Source organism: Protopterus annectens, chromosome 1.part1, assembly GCF_019279795.1.
Source record: "Protopterus annectens isolate FY-2018-M chromosome 1.part1, PAN1.0, whole genome shotgun sequence".
Lineage (NCBI taxonomy): Eukaryota > Metazoa > Chordata > Ceratodontiformes > Protopteridae > Protopterus > Protopterus annectens.
The window spans coordinates 532,357,741-532,380,860 of NC_056726.1; the positions used below are offsets into that span (position 1 = coordinate 532,357,741).

General features: G+C 43.7%; 1 protein-coding gene across 4 annotated transcripts in view; it reads right to left on the reverse strand.

The window, feature by feature from the left end:
- XPNPEP3 (X-prolyl aminopeptidase 3) overlaps positions 1-23,120 on the reverse strand; it is a 1,069,913-nt gene that overhangs the window by 470,367 nt on the left and 576,426 nt on the right. For all 4 annotated transcript variants that reach the window (XM_044076531.1, XM_044076539.1, XM_044076521.1 and 1 more), the window contains one exon: positions 22,989-23,102. In XM_044076531.1, coding sequence (XP_043932466.1) covers positions 22,989-23,102 — 114 coding nt within the window. The remainder of the gene's footprint in view (positions 1-22,988; positions 23,103-23,120) is intronic.

Genomic DNA, 23,120 nt, shown 5'->3' on the forward strand with positions numbered 1-23,120 from the left:
AATAGACTGGTTAATGTTAAGCACAGAGCATACCTTCGGGAGAAATGATGGACTGGTACGCAAGGAGACTCTGTCTGGATGAAAAACCCAAGTATGGGGGTCTGACTGACGATGCCTGTAGCTCTGATATTCTACGAGCTGAGGTAACAGCAATGAGGAAAAGGGTCTTCCATGACAAACACTTAAGTGAGCAGGTTGAAGCTGGTTCGAATGGTGGCAGCATAAGCTGAGACAACATCAAATTCAAATCCATGGAAAAACCGGCTCGCAGATGGGTGGCCGAAGGAGAAAGGTACCCTTCATGAAGGCCCTAAAAATCCTGTGAGACATAACCGAAGAACCCCCTTCACCTACATGGAAGTTCGATATGGCCGCTAATTGCACCCTTATCGTAGAAGTAGAAGCCCCTTCGTGAAACAGTGTGGATAAAAATTCTAGGATTTTGTGTATCGGGACCACCAAGGGATCAAATCCTTGCGCTGATGCCCAACAAGCAAAATGTTTCCATTTGCTTTTGTATAGTTTTCTGGTAGAGGGTTTGTGGGAAGAAACTAAAATGTGTTGTACTGTAGGAGACAAAAACTTTGACCTGGCTAAATTGGGAAGTGGAGCAGCCAAGCTGTCAGTTTGAGGGACTGAAGGGATGGATGAGGAACTCCCGACGAGTGAGTCAATAGATCTGGCTCTGGGTCCAGAATCCATGGTTCCTCCATCAGGTGGGCACGAAGGAAGGGAAACCAGATCTGTCGAGGCCAGAATGGTGCTATGAGTATGATCGTCCTTTCCAGATTCCTGGCTTTCTGTAGAAATTTGGGAATCAAAGGGACAGGAGGAAAAGCATACAGGAGACCCGGGGGCCAATCGTGTACCAGTGTGTCCCTGGGGGCACCCCCCGGAGGGGGAAGAAGGGCAAAGTAGCTTCTGCATTTGGCATTCAAGGGGGATGCAAAAAGATCGCAGCAAGGCTGGCCCCATTTGCAGAAAATCCTTTCCGTTACTTGACTGTTCAGGGACCACTTGTGAGGCAACAGGATGGCTCTGCTCAACCTGTCCGCAATGACGCTGGATGACCCCGGGATGTGTGTTGCTATCAGAAAATGACCTGTGGACGCCGCCCATTGCCAAATTCTCACGGCCTCTCTGCATAGTGGATAAGATCTGGTTCCACCCTGCTTGTTTATGTACCAGACCACCGATATATTGTCCTTCTGAACTGCCACTGTTCCTAGAGGTAGAGATTCGTGAAAGTGTTGCAACGCTAGGAACACCACTCTCAGCTCCAGAACATTGATATGCAGATTGTACTCTATATCTTGGACCACTCTCCTTTTACTGTTCTCCCCTGGAAAAGCCCTCCCCCACCCCATCAGGGAAGCGTCCGTGGTTACTGTGGCTGTAGGGCTGGGTAATACAAACGGACGACCCATCGTCAGATCTTGGCTGTTTAGCCACCATCGAAGATCCCGCTTGCAAGATTCCGTGATCGAGATGTGGTGTGACAGAGGGAGCAGTTGGAACGACCACTGTGCAAAGAGCAGCCACTGGAGGATCCTCATGTGCATCCGGCCCAGAGGAACTGCAATCAGCGTGGCTGCCATCATGCCTAGAACTTTCAGCACTTGTGCCGCAGAAACTTTTCTGTTCCGAATAAGAATAGCGACCTGGTCTCGGAGGGCTGATACTCTTGTTTGTGGGAGTTTGATCAGCATTGTGGTAGTATCTAACTCCGCCCCTATGAATGAGATATGCTGTGAGGGCGATAAGGCAGATTTTTCGAAATTGACCGAGATCCCTAAACGGGAACAAAGGTTGATTGTATACTCCCTGGATTGTACAAGGCGATGCTTGGTGGGGGCAGTGAGGAGCCAGTCGTTCAGATACGGAAACACCCAGAATCCTATCCGCCTCAGGTGAGACGCCACTACTGCCATGCATTTGGTGAACACCCTGGGAGCTGAGGTGAGACAAAAGGGCAGAGCTCAAAATTGGAAATGACTGGCTTCCAGCCGGAAGCGCAGATGATCCCGGGACGCTTTGGCCATTTTGATGTGGTAGTAAGCGTCCCCGAGATCTATAGAGCACATCCAATTGTCCTTCTGCAGGAAGGGAAGGATCGACTGTAGTGTGACCATCTGGAACTTTTCCTTCCTTACGAAGGTGTTGAGTTTGCTGAGGTCCAAAATCGGCCTCCAGTCCCCTGTTTTCTTTTGAACTAAAAAGAACCTTGAGTAAGTTCCGGATCCTATCTGGTCCGCCGGGACTGGTTGGATTACTCTTTTTCGAGCAGCTTTCTTATTTCTATGGCTGCTTGATCTCGCAGACTGGGTGGAACATCTGGAAATCTCTTTTGTTCGGGGGGCATGGTTATAAATGGGATGTTGTATCCTCTGGTTACTATGCTTTTTACCCAGGAATATGTAGTAAGATTGAGCCAGGCCTCTGGGTATAAAGCTAAGTGACCCCCGACTGCCTCCAGAGTATGACAGTCGGGCCTCCCCTCAGGAGTGCTGGAAGGGCTTCCCAGGGACGCTATCCCTGTCGCCCTGGTTCTGCGGACCCCCTCTGCCGCCTGGGTGGCGTCTTCCATTCCTACCGCCTCCTCTGCCTCTGGAGGAGGCGTCACTCTGTGTGGACTGGAAAGATCCCAGAGTCTTTCGGAACCACATTTTTCTGCCTCTTTGCCCTTTGGGGTACGGTCTGGTCGGGGCGGAAAAACGGACCCCTATGGCAGACAGGGTCTTACCTTCTTGCTCACACCAAGTGAGGGTCTCCTTCACTTTGGAACCAAACAGGGTGGCACCATCAAAGGGGGCACTGGTAAAGGAAGACTTGAAGGCTTCCACAAAGGAGCAAAGGCGCATCCAGGATTGCCTCCGTACAGCGATTGCTGAAGCTGCAGCCCTACTCGAACCATTGGCCGCATACGAGATGAGCCTCATGGACAAGTTTACTATCAAACTGAGTGTGTTAAGTTGTGCTGTTACCTTTTCGGAGACAGCAGCATCTGTGTTACCCTGGAGAGTATCTCCCAACTCCTTAATGAAATCTCCCTGAAGTCGCGTAAAATGCGTGAGGTAGTTCAGCAAATGCATGGAAAAAGTCGCTGAACTGAAAACACGCTTTCCGTACCTGTCCATAGTCCTGGAATCCTTATTAGGAGGATGAACAGAGGAAGACGACTCAGACATTTCCTTCTTCGTGGCTGCCGCTACCACCATAGCATCCACTGGGACTCCTTTTGTAAGATAAGCTTTGTCTCGGGGGGCAGTAATATACTTATTCGGCCTCCCAGGGACTGGCTCCACTGTATCCGGAGTCTCCTACGCCCTTTGAGCTATTAGGTCCATCAGCTCAGCGAAGGGCGGGGTCACCTAGGAGGTAGAAGGGTGAGTCCCAAATGCCTTCAGCAACACCAATTCATCCTCAGTGGGGTCAAGGGTCTGCCAATCACCCCTCTGTTTCAAGATCTCCAAGATGTCAGCAAACGAGACATCCTCTGAGGGGGACCGTGGGTACCCCTCCGACTCATTCAAATCGGTGTCCGATGTCAGTAATTCTTGTGGAGAATCAATGTGCCTCCTCTTGCACAATTTCTTCCTCGGGACTTCATCAGAGGGGGCATCTGGTGAAGCTTCCGAGGAACAGGGAACACCCTCTGGGGGTGGCTGAGGCATTGGGTCTCTATGCATGGGAGGGATCACTGGTTCAGAAACAGAACGCGGCCCTTTGGGGGAAGGAGAAGACGATTCCGATGAAGTGAATATCTTTTCAGACAAAACCTTCCTCATAGGTTCATACTAAGCTATCTGCCCTAGGGCATTTATAAGCCTAGCCAGAGTGTGTGTGGCTTTCGCCACCCCTTGGAATGAGAATACTATGCCCATTTAGGGTTTAGTTTACTGTGCCTCTGTTTAGTAGTGACAGAGAGATGACCCCCGGGGTAAACCTACGATCTCCCATCCACTCGTCAAGATTTCTCTTGAAGAGAGTCAGTGAGGGGCTCTGCCTAACATGGACTGGGATTCTGTTCCAGAGTGTAGGGAGCCTCTGAGTTATGAATCTGTCCCTCCAGCACATCCTATTTATTTCTGTGTTGAGGTTCAAATCTCCCGCTCTCGTGGCTCTGGTGGATTTGGATTTTCTGAGGTGGAGCATGTCCATTAATTCCAGATTGGACATGACCTTGTACGTCAGGCATAGATCGCCTCTGAGTAGGCGGTATGCGACTGAATAGAGCTGGAGTTTCTTCAGCCGGGCAGCATATGACATATGTTTGAGACCCTTGATCCTCTTGGTGAGGTACTTTTGGGGTCTTTCTAACTGCTGCAGGTGTCGGGTAAGGTACATCCCAAATGGGGCATTGTGCTCAATTATGGGCCTGATAAGGGAAGAGTATAGGGGCACAATGACCTCTCTTGATCTAGATGTGAATCCTTTCATGATAAGGCGGGTAATATAGAAGGTCTTCCTAACCACCTTGGAAATGTGAGTGTCAAATGAGAGGTTACTGTCAACTTGGGTCCCTAGGTCCCTGATTACTTCTTCCGTACTTAATGGATTACCACCTATGTGGTAATTTGTGGGTACTTTGTTTTTCCCAAAGGGTATGACTATACATTTTTTGGCGTTCAGTTTAAGGCCATGGCTCTGGCACCAGTTATCCGTTTCTATGAGGCCTTTCTGAAGGATGCTTGTGTCAGCTGGAGTATCAGTTATGGCGCCCAGTTTGCAGTCATCTGCGAACTTTGTCAGCCACAATCCTCCTATGTTTGCTTGTACCTCGGAAAAATAAATGCCGAACAAGAGGGGTCCCAGGACTGAGCCCTGTGGGACACTGCTTGTGGCTGGCTTAGAGTCTGACATGGCTCCAGCAATTCTGACCTTGTGGGTTCTGTCCTTGAGCCAGTTTGCAACCCATCTTATGACATATGGGTTTACATTTAAGCTGGTGAGCTTGTCTATGATGCCCTAGTGGAGTATTGTGTCGAAGGCTTTTGCAAGATCAAGGTAGGCTGTGTGAACCGTCTTACCCTCATCAATGGCCTTAGTGACTGTTTCAAAAAAGTTGACCAGGTTCAAAAGGCAGGATCTGCCCTTGACAAAGCCGAATTGGGTAGGATCCAGTGTCTGTAGGTCTCCAATGTCTTTGTTTATGAGTTCCATAATGATTCTCTCCATAGCTTTGCAGACAGGGCTCGTCAAGCTTATGGGGCGGTAATTTCCAGGGTCCGTAGAAGCACCTCCTTTGTGGAGTGGGACCACTGTTGCTGTATGCCATTCTTTGGGTACGTATCCTGTAGTAAGGCTAAGATTAAACAGCAGCCTTATGTGCGGATTTAGTTCCTCTTGGAGTTCATGTAACACGCAACCCGGGACACCGTCTGGTCCCATTGATGCTGCGTTTTTAGCTTTGGAGAGGGCGGGTCTCACCTGGGCATCTGAGATGTCAGGGAGGCTGCAGTCTGCTGGGATAGATATTTCTCCTTTTTTGGGGGGGGGGGGGGATTTGCACTGAACCTGTCTGCCAGTATGTTGGCAATGTCTGTGGGTTCAGTGTATTTTTTGTCATTCTGGACTAACTCTGAGCATATCTGGGAGTTTCCACCCAGGTTTTTAACATAACTAAAGAAGGTCTTGTGAATGTCTTTAGCGTCTTTTGCGATTTTTCTCTCAAAGTTGGCCTTGGATGATTTTATGAGTGATCGTAGTTTTTTGCTAGTACTGATCAGAGATGCCTTCCCTTTTGGGGGTTTTGCTCTGTCATGTAGTAGCTTCCTCCTCCTGTTGTAAAGCTTGTTAATGGCTGGTGTCCACCAGACAGGACGCCTGCCTTTGGGGGAATGGGTCTTGGTTTTATTTGGAATTGTATGATCCATGCATTCTTGAAGGTGTCTGTAGAAAGCGTTTATAAAGGATTCAGCGGTGTGGACTGTGGTTCCCACTGGCCCAGGGGCCTTGAAGGATACCAGTTCAGCCTTAAGAAGTGTGAAGTCAGCTTTTGAGAAATTCTTCACTGTGGTCCTTTGTGAGGGGTATACTTCCGGTGTGGAGCATTGTGTCCCCATGTTTGTGATGATCAGGTCTAGTATATTATCTCCTCTTGTGGGAGTGGTGACTAGTTGTTCCATTGCATTTGAGTTTATAAATTCTAGGAACCTTTGGGCTAGGGTGTTGGGGCTTGAGTAATGCTCCCAGTCTATGTTTGGGTAGTTGAAGTCTCCCAATATGATGGTATTTGGAGAGACATTCATACTCTCCAGTGTCTTCAGGAAGGCTGAGTGGTGTTCCTGAGTTTGAGAGGGTGGTCTGTAGCATGCTACAAACTGTAGGGCAGTTTTACCTACGGTTAGTTGCGCCTGGATGGTCTCCGATGCTTCGTGCGTTGCCACTAACCTGGAGGTGTGGGTATCTTTGATGAATATGGATACTCCCCCTCCTTTTGTGGTTCGGTCCAAGTTTTGAGGCCGAAAAGCATGATATGAGGTATAACCTGGTAGTGCTGGGGTGCTCTCAGGAGCCTTGAACTAGGTTTCAGTCACTGCACAGACATCGATGTTCTCCATACTGAGGAGGGCTTCGAGAGCGTGCATCTTGAGGTTTAAATTTCTGGCGTTGAGCAGCATTACCCTTAGTTTTTTTCCACTTGTGTTTTCTAGGTAGGTGGGTTTGTCTTTTGAGCCTTGCCTAAAAAAAGGCACTATGGGGGTGGCAAGAGCCTTGGCCAATATCCGGAAGCCCAGGGGTGACAGGTGCAAGCCATCCCTTGCGAAGCAGCGTGGCTTGTCAAGCATGTCATCCCAAGCAGACAGACATTGGATCCCCTTAGAATGACACCAGTAATTGGGCCAATTGTTAAAGCTGATCATTTTGTCTTTGTACTGTGGCATCATTCTTGGTGAGGGTAAGATGCTGGTCAGGGTCATACTGGCCTGGGCTACATAATCAGAGAGCTCCTCTATGTCTCTTTTCATGTAGTCCAGGGAGGTACGTCTCAGGTCATTCACACCGGCATGGACAATGACTGAGTCATATTTGTACTTGCTTTGGAGTGACCTGAGTGCTTGTGTTATGTGGTGGATTCTAGCGCCCGACAGGCAGCTTACTGTAACCTTTTCCTTGTTCAGTCTAGTGAGCGGGACGTCAGTGTGTCTGACTATGGAGTCACCTATTATAAGTGTATCAGGCATGTTGTATGGCCTTAAGGGCTGTGACTGTTTGGCACACTGACTTTGTGAACTATGTGTTGCATGTGCTATGTTTTGAGGTAGTGGTTGCTTGGATGTCTGCTTTGGAGGCCTCTGTTGTTTTGGTAGATTTTTAATTAGAGCCTCCAAGTATGTTTTTGTGTGTTTATGTGTTTGGTTTGTAGTTGTGATAGGTCTATGTGAGACTGGGTTTGTGGTGTTTGTGGTTACCTTCTCCTCCTGACTGGTTTTGCCAGTACTGAGTCGAGGGAGCTCAGCCTCCAGTTTGGCTATATAGTTGCATCTCTCACATATATTTGTATTTGTTGGGAGGAGGAGACGGTTGTCTGTGTACATGAGGCAGTTGTAACATTGCCTCAAGATTCCCAGATTCACCAGCTGAACTGGAGAGGACGCCAGTAATTGACCCTTCGACATGCTAGAATAGTGTAAGGGATTGCTGTGTAACTGAGTCAGAAAGGACCTATAGGGAAATGGGTACTCAAGGGATTGTAGGTGGATGTAGTGCTTTCTTTTTGTTTAAGAGTGCTTTACCTGTGTAAAAATGCTTTAGGAGCAAGTGCTGGGCTTTTCAGATAGAGAATAGACTGTTTAGATTGAAAGTAGAGCAGTTCTAAGGGAAAAACTGAAGAGCAGACTTAGCGGAGCCAGAAATAGTTTAAACTTGATTAACCAGCGCTGCCCGATGCTGCTCTATGTGCAACTTCGCGCAAAGTCGTGCTAAAGCGGACTTTATAGCAGGGGGTTAAGAAAGAGCTAGGAAATGGCCCAACACGGCCAATAAACTACAAGTTGCTGGGCTGGAACCACTCCTTTAGGGACAAATAGGCTGCTCAGTGCTCCCCACTCCCACTGGTGAACAAAGAAGCTTCCTCCTATCCAAATAAGGATATGGACAACACAGGAACTATGACACAGTCCAGAGATCAGCAAAATCTGAAGATTGGACTATTCTAGTTCAGTAAAGGTGGGAAAACAAGGATTTTTTTTGTTTTTTCACAAACAGATAAGAAATAGATACAGTAACAAACAGTAAATGCTTTAAATCGGCTAGCGCACTTGAGTGTGTAGCCTACCAGTTAATTTAAGCAAAAAACAAACTTTTAAAGTGCAAAACAGTTTAGAAACAAACAGAAATACAGTGAATCAACTTGCAGAGCTAGTTTAGTAATAAAAACTCGCTTTTTAGGCAAGATACAGCAGTCGAAAATAGAAAGCCAGAAAAAATACTTATAAATCAATGGAAAGTCATTCTTCCATTCTCTGCTGCTTGTAGAACTCTGCAGGACACCACGAGGAGCTGTGCTGATTCGTATTCAAGCGCAAAAGCGCGCTAAAGCAGGCTTTATAGTAGGGGGTTAGAAAGAGCTAGGAAATGGCCCAAAACGGCCAATAAACTACAAGTTGCTGGGCTGGAACCACTCCTTTAGGGACAAATAGGCAGCTCAGTGCTCCCCACTCCCACTGCTGAACAAAGAAGCTTCCTCCTATCCAAATAAGGATATGGACAACACAGGAACTATGACACAGCCCAGAGATCAGCAAAATCTGAAGAATGGACTATTCTTGTTCAGTAAAGGTGGGAAAACAAGGATTTTTTTGTTTTGTTTTTGTTTTTTCACAAACAGATAAGAAATAGATACAGCGAAAGGCACCGGGCCGAGGATTCCACCGGATCCGAAGACCATGGTAGTTTCCCCTAGACCGGGACCATGGGCTCCGACCCAGAGGACGGAGTCGAACTAATCTGTGCCGAGGCTCCGAGGGGAAGAGTCGGAACCGAAAGCTCAGTTCGACTCTCGGCCCCGGAACCAAGGGGAGACCGTCGGCTCCGTGACTCCTCGATGGCTTCTGAGGGAGTCGAGGTCAGTGGCGCCGATCGCACAAAGGTAGGCTTCGGCACCGAGGGTTCAACAATCATCGGTTCCTCTTCTCCCGGCTCCGAAGACTCGAAGGGTCTCGAAGGAGGATCTGCTGGAGATACAGGAAGGGCTTCCAGTTTCGAAACCAACTGGGACGAAAACTGCAATTAGTTTGGACAGAGCCGTATTCTCCATGAGCTTCTGTACCACTCGATCCACGTCAGTATCAGATAACAGCCTGGAAGAACGGGTCGAAGGGGCCGAAGATGTCACAGACCGAAGGATCAAGGGTGGAGGCACCTCTAACACTGGCTCCAAGACCTGAGGCTCGATGAGAGATAATCGCTCGGTGCTCGGCCCCAAGGTCTGTGGAGCCGGCGACCGAACCTTAGACGAGGTGCTCGGAGCTGATGACCTGGGCTCCGATACCTTCGAAGTCTTCGACCCCTTCGAAGACTTAGACGCCTGATCAGTCTTCTCCAAGGCTTCTTGAAAGTCAGGCTTTAATAAGCCCCTTTCTATCAGCTTCCTGCGCCTTTGCATCATGACCCTTCCACTGAAAGAGTGACAAATAGAGCAGTCCTCCTGCAGGTGGAGAGGGCCAAGACAGTAGATGCAGGAAGCATGATTGTCAGTAATGGACATCTTCTGTCCACACTGACATCTTTTGAACCCTGATTTAGCTTTTTCAGCCATGACTGACAGGGAACAAACTTTATCAACAAGGTTAGCTAGCTTATCGAGAGTATAAACACTAATTTAACTATGTACTATGAGAAGCTAAGTAATCTTAGCAACAGTCACTAATTTAACTAATATGAATATACACTACACTATATGAGTAAATATAAGTATATATATATATATATATATATATATATATATACATATATGTAAACAAGTAAATATATAGCAAAAAAACACTGCACACAAATGCTATACTGCTAAATATTATGAAGAAAATCTAACTAAGCTTATAAGCAAACTACTAAAGCTGTCAGAGCCCTGACAGTACTAAATAGGCCTAAGCCCTAAGATTATATCTATATCACTATATAGAAATGCAAACTCCTAGGTAAAAGAGCACACACACACACTAACGCTTTAAATGCTACAAGAAAAAGGAAAACAATTTAAACAGCTCTAAAATTAAAAAAAAAATACAAAAGTTTTTAACTGGCCCCAGCTCTCCTTGACGCGATCTGCTGCAGCGGCAAACTAGATCTGAGGGATAGTAGAGGAGGATCATGGGATATAGACTGTGCCTCGAGCTTTCTCTTAGATGCAGAGCTTGTGAAGCGGCCGACTCGGAGCCGAGGATCGGCTCCGAACCCGTGTGTAAGAACAAACGGCGAGATGGAACAATTTCACATCACACTATTTACTACCTATGAAAAAACTATTACTAAGACTATGTAAACTAAACTATCTTATGAGTAGAAATATCAATAAGACTATAATAATAATGAAAAATATGCAACTTAGCCAAGGCCAAGCAAGAAGCACTTCTGAACTCGCAGACACGGCAAACGAGATCTGGGGATTCTTACTAGTGCACTATGGGATAACTACCTTGCCACGAGCCAACTAAGAGACTTTGAGCTTTGTATTCGGCCGAGTCAGAGCAGAGGATCGGCTCCAAACCCATATGTAAGAATGAAGGCGAGATAGGACTACAGAACATTTTTAGTTTTATCCAAATATCTGAGCTGTCCAGGCAAATCCAATGTGTGAAGAACCTTCTCACTGGCAGACTGTGGAGAAGGAAAAAAGGAAGGAAGATGAATAGATAATTAAGGGACAACTCATTGACCATTTTGGGCATAAAAGAAGGATTACTACAAAGAGACACCCTATCTCCATGGAAAACTAAGAAAGGAGGAAGAGCCATGAGAGCCTGAAGTTCAGACACTCTCTTAACTGAAGTGAGGGCCAAAAGAAAAACAGTCTTTCAAGTACAATGTTGTAAGGAAGCTGACAAAGCAGGCTCAAAAGGAGCCTAAGTCAATTTTTCTAGTACAAAATTGAGGTTCCAGGAAGGTGGAATAGGCTTCCTGGGAGGCTTGATATGAAGGATCCCTTTAAGAAACTGCTTGACCTCAAATCTATAGGCCAGAGGAGTTAAGGGCAGACGAGCAGAAATTACTAACAGTTGAGCTTTAAATGAAGAATATGCCAACCCAGCATGAAGCAGATCACTCAAATGAGAGAGAACCAGAGGAACCTCCACAGATAGGGGATCCTGATGGCAAGAGAGGCACCAGAGAGAAAATCACTTCCATTTGGTCATACATGATTTCCTGGTACTGGGTTTTCTAGCCTCCTGCAGAACCTGAATCACGTCCTCAGAAAAGATGTGCCTGAAAGGGATAAAAACCCCATCATCCACAGTGTCAGCTGAAGCGTGGACACGTGAGGATGGATAAGAGATCCCTTGTCTTGTGTGAGAAGACTCACCTGGTGAGGTAAACTGTGGTGATTGCCCCTGGCCAAGTGAGAAAGAAGGGATAGCCAATGTTGTCTGGGCAAAAAGGGAGTCACTAGAAAGATTATGGGAGACTCCCACCTAATCTTGTGCAAGACTTGTAGTAAGAGGTAGGGGAGGGAAGGCGTACAGAAAAATCCCCTTGCAAGGGAAAGATAGGGCATCCATTTTCCAAGCCAGAGGACTTGGGACTATGGAACAGAATAGAGGAAATTGTCTGTTTAGAGTGGAGGCAGAAAGATCTACCTGAGGAATACCACACCAATGGACAATGTCCAGGAACACAACTCTGTAAAACATCCTTTCATTAGCTTGTGTGCTGCACCTGTTCAAGGAGTCTGCCACTAGACTGTGCTCGATACTGGCTAGTTGGATCCCAGATCTGAAAATCTAGTCTGCAAGGAAGACAGGACCATATGCCCCACTGCTTGCTGACATCACACCACTGTGGTATTGTCTGTGAAAACTTTGTGAGGCCGGGATGAAAGAGGGAATGAAAAGTCTGAACAACCAGAAGCAGAGCCCTCATCTCCTTTATACTGATGTGGTCTGACCTTTGATGAGGAGGCCAGAACCCCAGAACCTTGAGGGGGCCACAAGAGGCACCCAACCCTGTCTGCAGCATCTGTGAAGAGCACCATAGTTGGAACTGAAGCTTGAAACAGAATCTCCGGGTTAAGAGAAAGCTGATGAATCCATCACTGAAGCTCGAGCTTGAGACAGGGAAGGAAGAGTACCAGAAGTCCAGAGGGTGGCAATGTTGGAGCCACAATGACGAAGTACCACTGAAGCTTTCTCATATGGAACTTGGCAGGAGGGAGCATGGGAATGGTGGAAACCATGAACCTGAGAATCCTGAGAAAATCCCTGGTGGAGAAAGACATCAGAGGAAAAAGGCAAATAGAGACATTGCCTTAGGGTCAATCAAGGATGCCAGCATGGGAACCATCTGATGCCTGTGGCCAAGGAAAATATGATCCTGGGAAACGGTCCGAACTGATTTCTGGAAGTTTATGGTGAACCTCAGACTCTGTAACAGGGAAGTAGTAAATCTGACATCCTGCAGCAGCATATCGTTTAGGTAGGGAAAGATATGAAATCCTTGAACCCTATAAAAGGTAATGACAGGATCAAGGCATTTTCTGAATACCCTTGGGGCAGTAGAGAGGTCAAAGGCCAAAGCAGAGAGCTGAAAATTTAAGGAAGACACAGAGAAACGTAAAAATTTCCTGAAGAAATGATGGATGGGGATATGAAGTTATGCATCCTTGTGATCCAGAGAGACCAGGATGGCCTGGGGTAAAAGAAGAGGAAATAATGTTTGTATAGAAAACATTGAAAAGGAAGGAACCTTGAGAAACATTTTCAGCCGGGAAAGATCTAGAATTGGTCTCCAAGTGTCTTCCTTTCATGGGACCAAAAACATCCTGGAATAAAATCCTTTCTCCATCTGGGCAGGAGGCACGGCCTTAATGGTACCTTGAGACAAAACAGAATGAAGAATCTCTGGGAAATGAGCTGTTCTGAGGAGGTTGAGGAATGCCTGAAAAGGAGGAAGGGCTTTCCAAACCATGAAGTATCCCTGAAGGATAAGGGACAGAACCCAAGAGTCTGAAGTTATATGAAGCCAATGTGGAAGAGGCAGGGAGACACGGAGGGACAAGGGAACCCGGCCAAGCGCAGGAGGAGGCAAACTGTCAAACAGAACCTGGCTTACCCTGGAAAGGAAGCTTCTGGGAGGCAGGAGTCTGAGTAAACTTAGGAGGCACATGCTTAGAACCTTTCTTGCCCTAGGGAGGATGGCAAGATTGCCTACGAACAAAAGCAGACTTACCAGGATAATCCCTCTGACATTTGGCAATAAGAGAAACAAAAATATGTTTCAACTACTGTAAGACTTTACTCTTCTTCTGGAGAGACTTGAAAAGTTCAGCTGCAGCAGATCCAAAATAATTTTTATTATCCAAAGGCATCTACAAGTTTGGCTTTAATGTCATCAGGTAAAGCCTGAAGACAAAGCCAAGAATGTCTCATAACTGAACCAAAGACAGCAGCCCTGCAAAAGGCACAAGTTACATCATAGCAACATTTGATTGAGTGGCTGGCCCTTGGGACAGGAAGATTCTGCCATAGCACTCTGAGCCAAGAACTTAAGATGTTGGTTCTCTAGGTTTATGACCAAGGAGGACAGACTACTACATAGGGTCTTAGGCACAAATGCCTGGCAGACAGATCACTGCGTACGGTTATGGGAAGCACCCAAACAAAAGATACACTGGTCATGATTGTCTTTATGGGGAATCTGCCTCCCACACTGACATTTTCCCTTTCTAGATGACATGAACACATTAACCACAACAAATAACAGAAAGAGAAGAATCTCCAAAGGTGCACTTATCTAAAAACATGGCTTGGTAACCAGCGCAAAAAAGTGTGTTTAGACTGACATTCAACAATGACATTCAGAGTGACCACAAAAAAGTTCTGAGTGTGTGCATCTGTACTTCACCTTTATGCCCTACTACTTGCGAGGGGAGCATTGCGTGACTTACGACGCCTATAAGAAATAAATGCTTTGCTATACTGGCTGGACATTGGGCTATCCTTGCCAGGAGATCCCTTAGGTAAAAGAATACTGCAACAGTGATATGGAAGGACACCTTCTGGTTGTTTTGGAAGGTAGGGATGAATCCCTCTAAAATAAGGCTTTGTATCCAGTGCCATCTGTAAGTCTCTTGCACTTTTAACATCCAGGAAACTAACATAATCTTGCCAAAGGGAAATGCTGAGAGACAGCTTTTGGGTAAGATTTATACAGATACTGGCCAGGGGAGAAGGTAAGGTAAGAGGAATGCTACACTGGAGGACATGAAATAGCTTAGAAATACCTTGTATTATCTTCCCTCTTTCCGCATATTGTTTGAGAACTTGGGTAGCAGAACAGCCAAACAATAACTCCTAATCTAAAGCTGAATCTAATATTCAAACTATTACATCAGCAAACCTTTGGTTATGTACCCAAGCACATCTTAACACTGTAGCAACAGCAGTGGCTCTATACACTATATCTGTACAACCATACACGCTCTTCAAAGCAGTGCAGTTTAAAAAAAGAGCTTTTATCCATAGGAAGAGTGGATGCCAATTCCCACATTCTGCTCATACGACAAAGCATAAAAATCTCCACATATATGCCTGGTACTTCAAAATTCTGAAGGCTAGAGTAGAAGAAACATCATCTTACCTATACAGTCCAACATTTTATCCTTTTTAATCATCAGTTGAAGGGTTAGAACTGAAGAATTACCTGCATGGGAGCCAGCTGAAATGACTGCTGGATTACACGTAAGGTGAAAGAAAAGAAATTTATTAGCCTGAGGTATCTTACACAATTTATCAGCTTTTTTTAGGAATTAACAGCTGGATATATGGATGAGTACAGGCAACATTCAACACATCCTCCAGTGCTGGCAGTACAGGGGGGATGTGAGAGGAATGTGGTTTATCCATTTATAACATATATTATCTCCTCAGTTCATTAGGAACATCTATTTGTTCCCATAAAATACTTCATTCTTTCTGGCAATGGACTGATTAAAAGAAAACTTCCCCAAAGGAGAATAAGAATTTAAGTCTTCCTCCCAGAGAGCTGGGCTTGTGAATCATCAGATCTCTGAAATAACTTTATAGGGAATGTCCAACTTTATAGGGAATGTCCATCTTCCAAGGCTTCTGTGTACCAGAATTTATTGCCTGTAATGCCGGTCTATCCAAGATAAGGAACTCATCTTTTTTTTTTTTTTTTTTAACAGAAATAACTTCAGATTAGAAGAACAATGTCTAACCTTTTTTTCTCAATAGGAGTTTCAGCAGAAGGCCAAATCCTGTAAGGAACATCAGCCTGGTTTATTTGGTGTCTCTCCCCAGTTACCTTGAGAAGAATTTCCTGGAGTGTCTCCCAAACCTAGGGAAGAAGGTTCTCCATGCCCATAGTGGACCATAGAACACTCACAGTGAGGATGTGATTGAATCTCAGTTCATGCTGGCTGAATGTACTACAGTAGCAGAAGCTAGAGAAGTAAATGCTTGATCTGAGGAATAACCAATGGCCACTGCAGCTTCACCTACTATTGCCAAACATGTAGACCTAGTCCTCATCAATGGCAAGGACTCCATTTTAAGTGATCTTTTTTAGATACTGTGAGAGAAGAGACAGCAGAACTAAAGTGAGTATTCACTTTGTTACTGGGGAAGAAGCACCAAAAGCATCAAGAGTAGCGGCAGCAAGCTGATTAGAAGATAAGTTGTCATCGAGTGTTCACAAGCAGCACACTTATACTCACAACACCTTCTTCAGTCCCTTAATTTGTAAAAAGTAAAAGCAGAACAGAATTCCCCCTGTCAGTACTATTCCAACACTCACAAATAGACAGAACCAAAACAGCAGGTAGGTTGTCACGAAATGAGCATATAAGTATTACACTGGCTCACAAATTCTCACCCATTCCACTGTAAAATTTTCTGCCCCACAAAATTCAAAGTTTACAGAAGCAATACGCAATTTCTCATAAAATTAGTCCCAAATACTCTGATAAATACTCTTAGGTTAAAGAGACAGTGGTCCCCAGCAGAAAACCTTTGATATTATGAAAAAATACTTGGCATCTTAAAGGGAAAATATGTATTTTAGTCAAAAACAGATCAAACGCTATTTTCCATAAAACTGCAATAATTTCTCAGTGCAGGGGTTCCCCAAAGGGGACTTATCTGCCAGAAATAAAGCTCCTAGCTGACTGCTGCTCCTGTGAAACCTAAGAGGTGATTTTTCTTCTTAGGATGGCAATAAAGTACTGAAGAAAGCTTCGCTCTGACTGCTGATTTCCCTCCTTCGGTATAAGTCAATAAGCAGTCAGTGTGAAGGTGGGGAGAGAGAGAGCTTTTTGAAACTGGATGGTTGTTGTTTCCAAGGCTTGATACAGCCCGTATAGTTTAAGGGCTACTGCAGCAGTTGTAATGCTGAACAGATGTTTTTCCAGTTGTGAGAAAAATTCACTGTTCTACCCTTTAAAAAGGAAGTCCTATGCTGTGAGGCACACTGCTGAAAAGGAGGACTATGCCTGATCTCCAAGACAGCAAAGGAACTTATTTTTACTGAACTATCTCTGTTAGATCCACAGAACACAGACCAGAAGTATCAGAGTCTCTGGTTCCACCTCTCCCTGCTGAAGTTGCTTATGGAGTGTTCAACAAGGTCTGTATCTATAGAAATGACACAAAATAAGGGTTCTGCACAAAGGGTTTCTTGCTCTTAGTGCATTATTTCCTACTTTCCTACATCATGCAGAACAGAATCAGTTGCCAAACATTTGCAAATGCCTTTAAACTTGCAGCCATCATCAACCCCTCTGAAGTCACTTGGATACTACAATCCTACAAGAGTGCCCAACTCAGACTAACTCACGCTGTCAGGATCATACGCCAAATGTGAACACAAAAAACGTAGCACTGCACAGTTTGGGAAACAGGAGGAGTGTACACCTACTACACAAATGAAAAACTCTTAAAACAGGCATTCTCATGACAGATCTGGCCAACTTCATGAATAATGAACTCTCCTTTAACCAACCACATATCTTCTGCCATTAGGAAAGCTGTCCAAGTCACCCAACTAATTACTAAGGACCTCTCCTGTAGGTCAAAAGAGGGTATTGCTCCCCTTTACTTATTTCTTATGAAGCTCATATTAAAATACAGTGCATCATTCGGTATCTACCTATCCAAACATCTAACTAATTACAAAAAAAAAAAAAAAAAAAAATTAGAGGAACCTCAGTAAAATCAATTTCGGGTACAACCTTTTACCCAGAGTGAGTAAAAGCCATATCACTCTTCTCTATCTCTTTAATGACTCCTATGTGGTGATCTGTGCTTGGCTTACAAAGCTTTAAATGACTCACTCTAGCTTGATCTATTAAACATCTTTAAAACTGTAACATAAACACGACTTACTGACATGACAGATATCTCTCCAGAAAAATTCCCCACCTCTGGAACAAACTCTTGCTTTCCATAAAGCAAAGCATTTCCCTCGCTATCTTCAAATCTAACCTGGAAAAATGGAAGGGAAAACTTCACATTTACCCTAGACCTAACCCCAATCCCTTATGTTCAATGAGAGTAACAAGTGTGGAGTACAAGTGGGGCTGCAATGGTTAGACTTTAAAAGGCTTAACTGGTCTATCACCTAATGGCAACCTATGAACATATGCATTCCTCTAAGCTGTACCTTATTTTACTTAAATAATGTACATTGGGTCAAGATAAAACAAAGACCTTTGTTATTACATTTTCGGATAAGGCCGGCAATTTAAGCAATTTTCACACAACAAAATATGAAAAAATATTAAAACACATGCCAACCATATACAACCTGGAAGTAAAAAAAAAGCACTTTATTCCTCCCTAGTGCTTTAACTCACATCTTTATGAGAAGTAAAAAGCTAGAGAAGAATAAAGTTCTTTTTTTTTACTTCCAAAATGCATATGGTTAATGTGTATGACAATTTAAGCAAGCCTGTCTCTCAAGCACAAAAACTGACTTAGCAAATCTAAGATAAAAAAAATACATGGTATGCATAGCCATTTTTAGGCACCAGCAAAACTTGTGCAACTATGGGCCCCCAACCATATCAAGAAATTATCTTATTTTGATACTTCAGTGCATGTCTGTTAAGCAAAAAAAAAAAAAAAAAAAGCAATTTTGTGTACTTAATAAACCAGAATGTTAATAGTAGCTCATAGGATAAAGAATCCTAAGGATCAGCACCACTTCTTTTCCTTTAAAATTCAAAGATGCCTCTGTTTGTAATAACAGTGTTTGGTCAAGAAGACGACTTTGTAATTTCATTAAATGTTTTACCCCTGAAATAATGCCCTTCACTTAGTTAAATGCTGCTGGTGGGAATTCTATCCACTAAAATTATCATAGCCAGTTTTAGGCACTCATGGTACCAATGGCTGCAGGCCCCCCCTCCCCCAGCTATCCTTGACTGGGTGGGGGCCCAGCAAAAGCCGCTGCTTCTAGCTGAGGGAAAATGAGGGAAAAAAAACATACTTCATTCTCCATACATGCACTTTACTCCAAACAGGGTTGCTCTATGACCCTGTTAGGATAGAGCCAATAACCAGTGAATGAGCGAGTAAGTGCAAGAGAATGCAAACCCAGAGAGACCAATCTCAGAGCTTACTTGGGATTTAAAAAAAAAACTGATGCTCCTAATCTTCAAGGATGATTTTCCCTTTGCTACTTCTTTGTTCAAAAACTCTAGGCAAAGCCAAAAATAACAGCAGAATAAAGGCTCAAGAACAGAAAAAGAACTGCGGTGGTGGTGTTGCGGTAGCATTGTTGCCTCACAGTAAGATGCTGTCCGGTTCGATTCTCAGCTAGAGCACCTTCTGCGTGGAAACATGCGTGATTGGGCGTACCTTCTTTGAAGGCTGTGCGTCACAGCTGGCAACTCGGTATGTAAAAATCAACTGCCAATCATTAGCCGACCGGAGTTCCGCTGTGGCGACCCCTAACCAGGAAAAGCTGAAAGGCACAACAACAACAGCAACAACAACTAATTCACTTAAAAAGTTAACAGAATAACATTTTTACATGAACATGTAATTTCTGAACAAAAACAAGTATGACCCTTTAGTGTTTGCATTACTGACTGTCTGTAATCCTAAATGATTTGCCAGAAAATCAGTTTTTACAAGGGACAGGGGAAAATGAGGCAAAAATTAGGGACATTCTGTGAAATCAAGAACAGTAACAAAATATGCATTACTCTTGACCACTGCTAAACAACAATCACTGATCTGGTGTGACCGTATTAGTGTTGCATGACGTACTGCCATTTGCTGACATTGGTATAAATTATGATTTACGATTGCATGTGTGCGGGGGGGGGGTGGGGGGTGCAGCGTAACAGTGACAAAGCTGGCTATAATTTCTTTTACTTTCTATCACAAACATCATCAGCCATGCCATTTTGCTTGCGCCAGGGGGGTACTGTTACAGTGTATTTAACAGTAAAAAGTTGGGCATAACTTTTCTTTCATTTACCATAACAAATACAGACCTACCACATAAGTGGCTATCGTTAGTGGTTTGGCAGGAATATACTGTGTGTGAAAGCAACTGCTCATAGCCACAGTAGCATGGCGAGTAGCACTGCAAGTTCAAAGTGCTTTGGTCTGGTCGACTTCTTGGCTATGACTTTTTCTATGTTGAGTCTGCATACCCTTGCATGTGTTCTGTTTTTTCTCAAGCACCTCAAAGACATACAGTAGGCAAATTGTGTGTGTGTGTGTGTGTGTGTGTGTGTGTGTGTGTGTGTAAATAAAATACCACTGATTTTTATCTGTGCACACAAACACAACAATGCTGGGCACATACACAATTACTCTGGGTAGCAGTAAAAATGCAGTTAACAAGTAATTATCTTTCAAACATAAGGCATAAAATACATCAGAGAACATTCAGACCTTTAGAGCTTCTAGGAGTCAGGTGGCCCACATACTCAGACTGTATAAATGCAATTTAACATGAACTGAGTTGTGGTCCCGGTCTCCAACCACAACCATTCTAAAACTAGCCCTGTACAGAAGGTTGCTGTAGCTTGAGTGGGGGGATGTGTGGTCAGTCATAACTTCTTTAATTTTCCTTATAATTAGACCTCAGAGATATGTCCAGGAGAACGTTCTAGCTTGTGCTGGGTCAATGGACAGCGTATTTACTGTTTCTTTTACTTTTCTTACAGACCTCAGAGGTTTGCAATGAACGTTACTACAGCTGGTGTAGGGGCAGTGTACTGTCTAGGTGCAACAAGCTGAAATACATTACTGTGCTCATTATATATTCTTTTCACTTTCCTCATAATTACACATCAGGCAAGTATATTGGTGGATTTCTTTTGGAGACAGAGTTGAGAAGCATTAGGGTATGCTAAGCACACATATGATAGCAGTTACTTGCGGCTCTTTGAACCTCTGCTTTCATCCCAATCCTAACACCAGTGGGATACACAGTGACTGCCTACTTTTTTCATTGGGGGGGGGGCAGAGTGGCAATACTGCCAGACAGGATTTATGTAAAGGTTGTGAAAATGCTCTCTAAAATGTACCTCAGAGCATCTACAATCCTAAGGCTTCCGAAGGCGTGATGACCCACAGACTCCCAGTTTAACAGAGCTATTTCCTACACAATTATTACTGTTATCTTGGCCATGGAAAGTGTACTAAAATAATGGCAGGAAAAAAAATTATTTGAACAGCAACACTGGATTTCTTTTTCTAATCACAAATCTTACACATTTTATTCACTTAGTTGGATAAAACATTGCAAGATTTAAAATAAAATAATCTTTAAAATGTAGTTTAGAGCACACAGAAAGCCACGGCTACTTAAAAAAGGTGAAGAGTAAAGCAAAAATCTAGAAAAGAATGAAATAAAGCAATGTACATGGTATGGGAAGCTTGTAAAGGGGGTAGGGGGAGTACTGGAAGAAGTGGGGAGGTTGGAATTAGAAAGTAGGTAATGGGGGGGGCACCATGGAGCCCTATGCATAGAGCACCATTTCACTTAAGGCCAGCCCTTTGCATAGGGTTGTTGTAATGTATCATCACTACAACTAAATGCCAATCACTCTCAATGTCCCTCTGTGAAACAGGCCAATGTAGTGTGGTACACAGGCCTGTCAAACTGTAACAGCATTGTAGCTACAGTTGTGTGTGTACTTATACAACTCTGCAGCATGTACTAAAAGTTTGCTTAGGAGGGGTGGCACTGACAGTGTGACAATTAGACTGAAAGTATCCAGGGGTCCCCAATCGTTGAATTGCTGACAGCCCTCAAAATGCTAACACTACGTCTGGTCTGGCATTGGCATGAGTGCACCTGTATGCAAATGAAGACACTCCTGTAGCAGTGTTTAGCAAACTGCAAATCTTCTGCAATAATTTTCAGAAGAAATTTTATCAAGCATGATAAAAATCTGGTGACTAATATCTGATGCATCTTCATCACACTCTAGGAGACTATATATATATATATTTTAAAAAGGCTGTCAAAAGCTGCAGTATTGCTATCTGGAGGGGAAACAGTGCCAATAACAAATTTTGGCAGACTTTGCTGCATCCACTGACTCTTATCTGGGCTTGTAACATTACTAGAATCTGCTGAAGCTCTATATAATCTATCCAGAAATCAAACTCTTTGAACCAACATCTGGAACTTTGTAAAACTGACTTACAGAATACCCTAAGGTATCTGTGCAGCTGAGGTTTTGTTGATTTTGGGGGAATAGGGGTAGGGAAACAAAGAAAGACAAAGGCAAACATACAGTGGACTTTAACAAAGCAGCATTTCTACAGGTCATAAATACCTCACTACAAACACTCAGCCATCAATGCAAAAATACTTTCAAAATTAGTATTTTTTTGGAGAAAATTTTGATTTTAACTAACATAACTTTGGCACCTTCTGAATAAGAAATCAAAGGAGAAGAAAATTATTTTTTACTACATGACTGAAAAAATGAAAGCAAAAAATGGAATTATTTTGATAAAATCAATCACAAACAAATTTAGTGAAATTCAAACTACTGAACATTTTTGGTGCATGTAACATTTCGAGTTTTTTTTTAAATTTCTCTGATTTTCCTGTCTTTTTCACTTAAGAGACATTTATAACCCCAAGTTGTCACTAATAAAGTTCAAACACTTAAAAAAGATGGTTTAGCATTACTATGCACTCTTGTAGCTAGCCACCCATTAGTATAAACCTTAGCTCGAGATAACTGTCATTGTTGAAAGTGACACTCCGACCCCATGTGCAAAATGGGAAAAGGAGCTGAGGATGGATGGATGGATGCTACTGAGAAACTGCTTATTATCAACCTCATATTTTTGGGGCGTAGCTGGCTCAGACTAATTAAAGATATGTTATCAATACTACATAAACACTTCAGCCACTACTGAGAAGCTCAGTGGAAGAAGAGTGGTAAGAATAAAGCTTAATTATTCTGCCTTGTGCTGCATGTAATAAGCAGATTATTATAACCATGCAGTGGCCACAATCGCTCATTGTGGCCAAATAAATAAAGTTCTTTGGAAGGAACAACAGCTGCTGGATGATAGTATAATGAAACTGACCATATGTTAGGAGCTTAAAAATGGTAGGAAGGAAAGAAAGAAAAAAAGATTATTTAATGATTCCAGGGCATTTCAAACTGGAATTTTAATTCATATCCATAATTAATAATTAAGTGCTCCTTCTCTATTTCATCTGTTACAGAAGTATAAACAAATTACAGTAGAACTTAATATAAATGGGCAGTGATTATAAGGCAGACGCAGCACATATTGCTACTATTATGTTTACCATACCTGGATGAGTTGGTTGTTTTTCACATAATGAAGAATGTTTGACCGGTTGCCCCCAGCAACAACAGGAGGATAAGCCAGGATATCTGCTCCACGAGCACGACATTCATAATCAAACTGAAATGGAAAGAATTA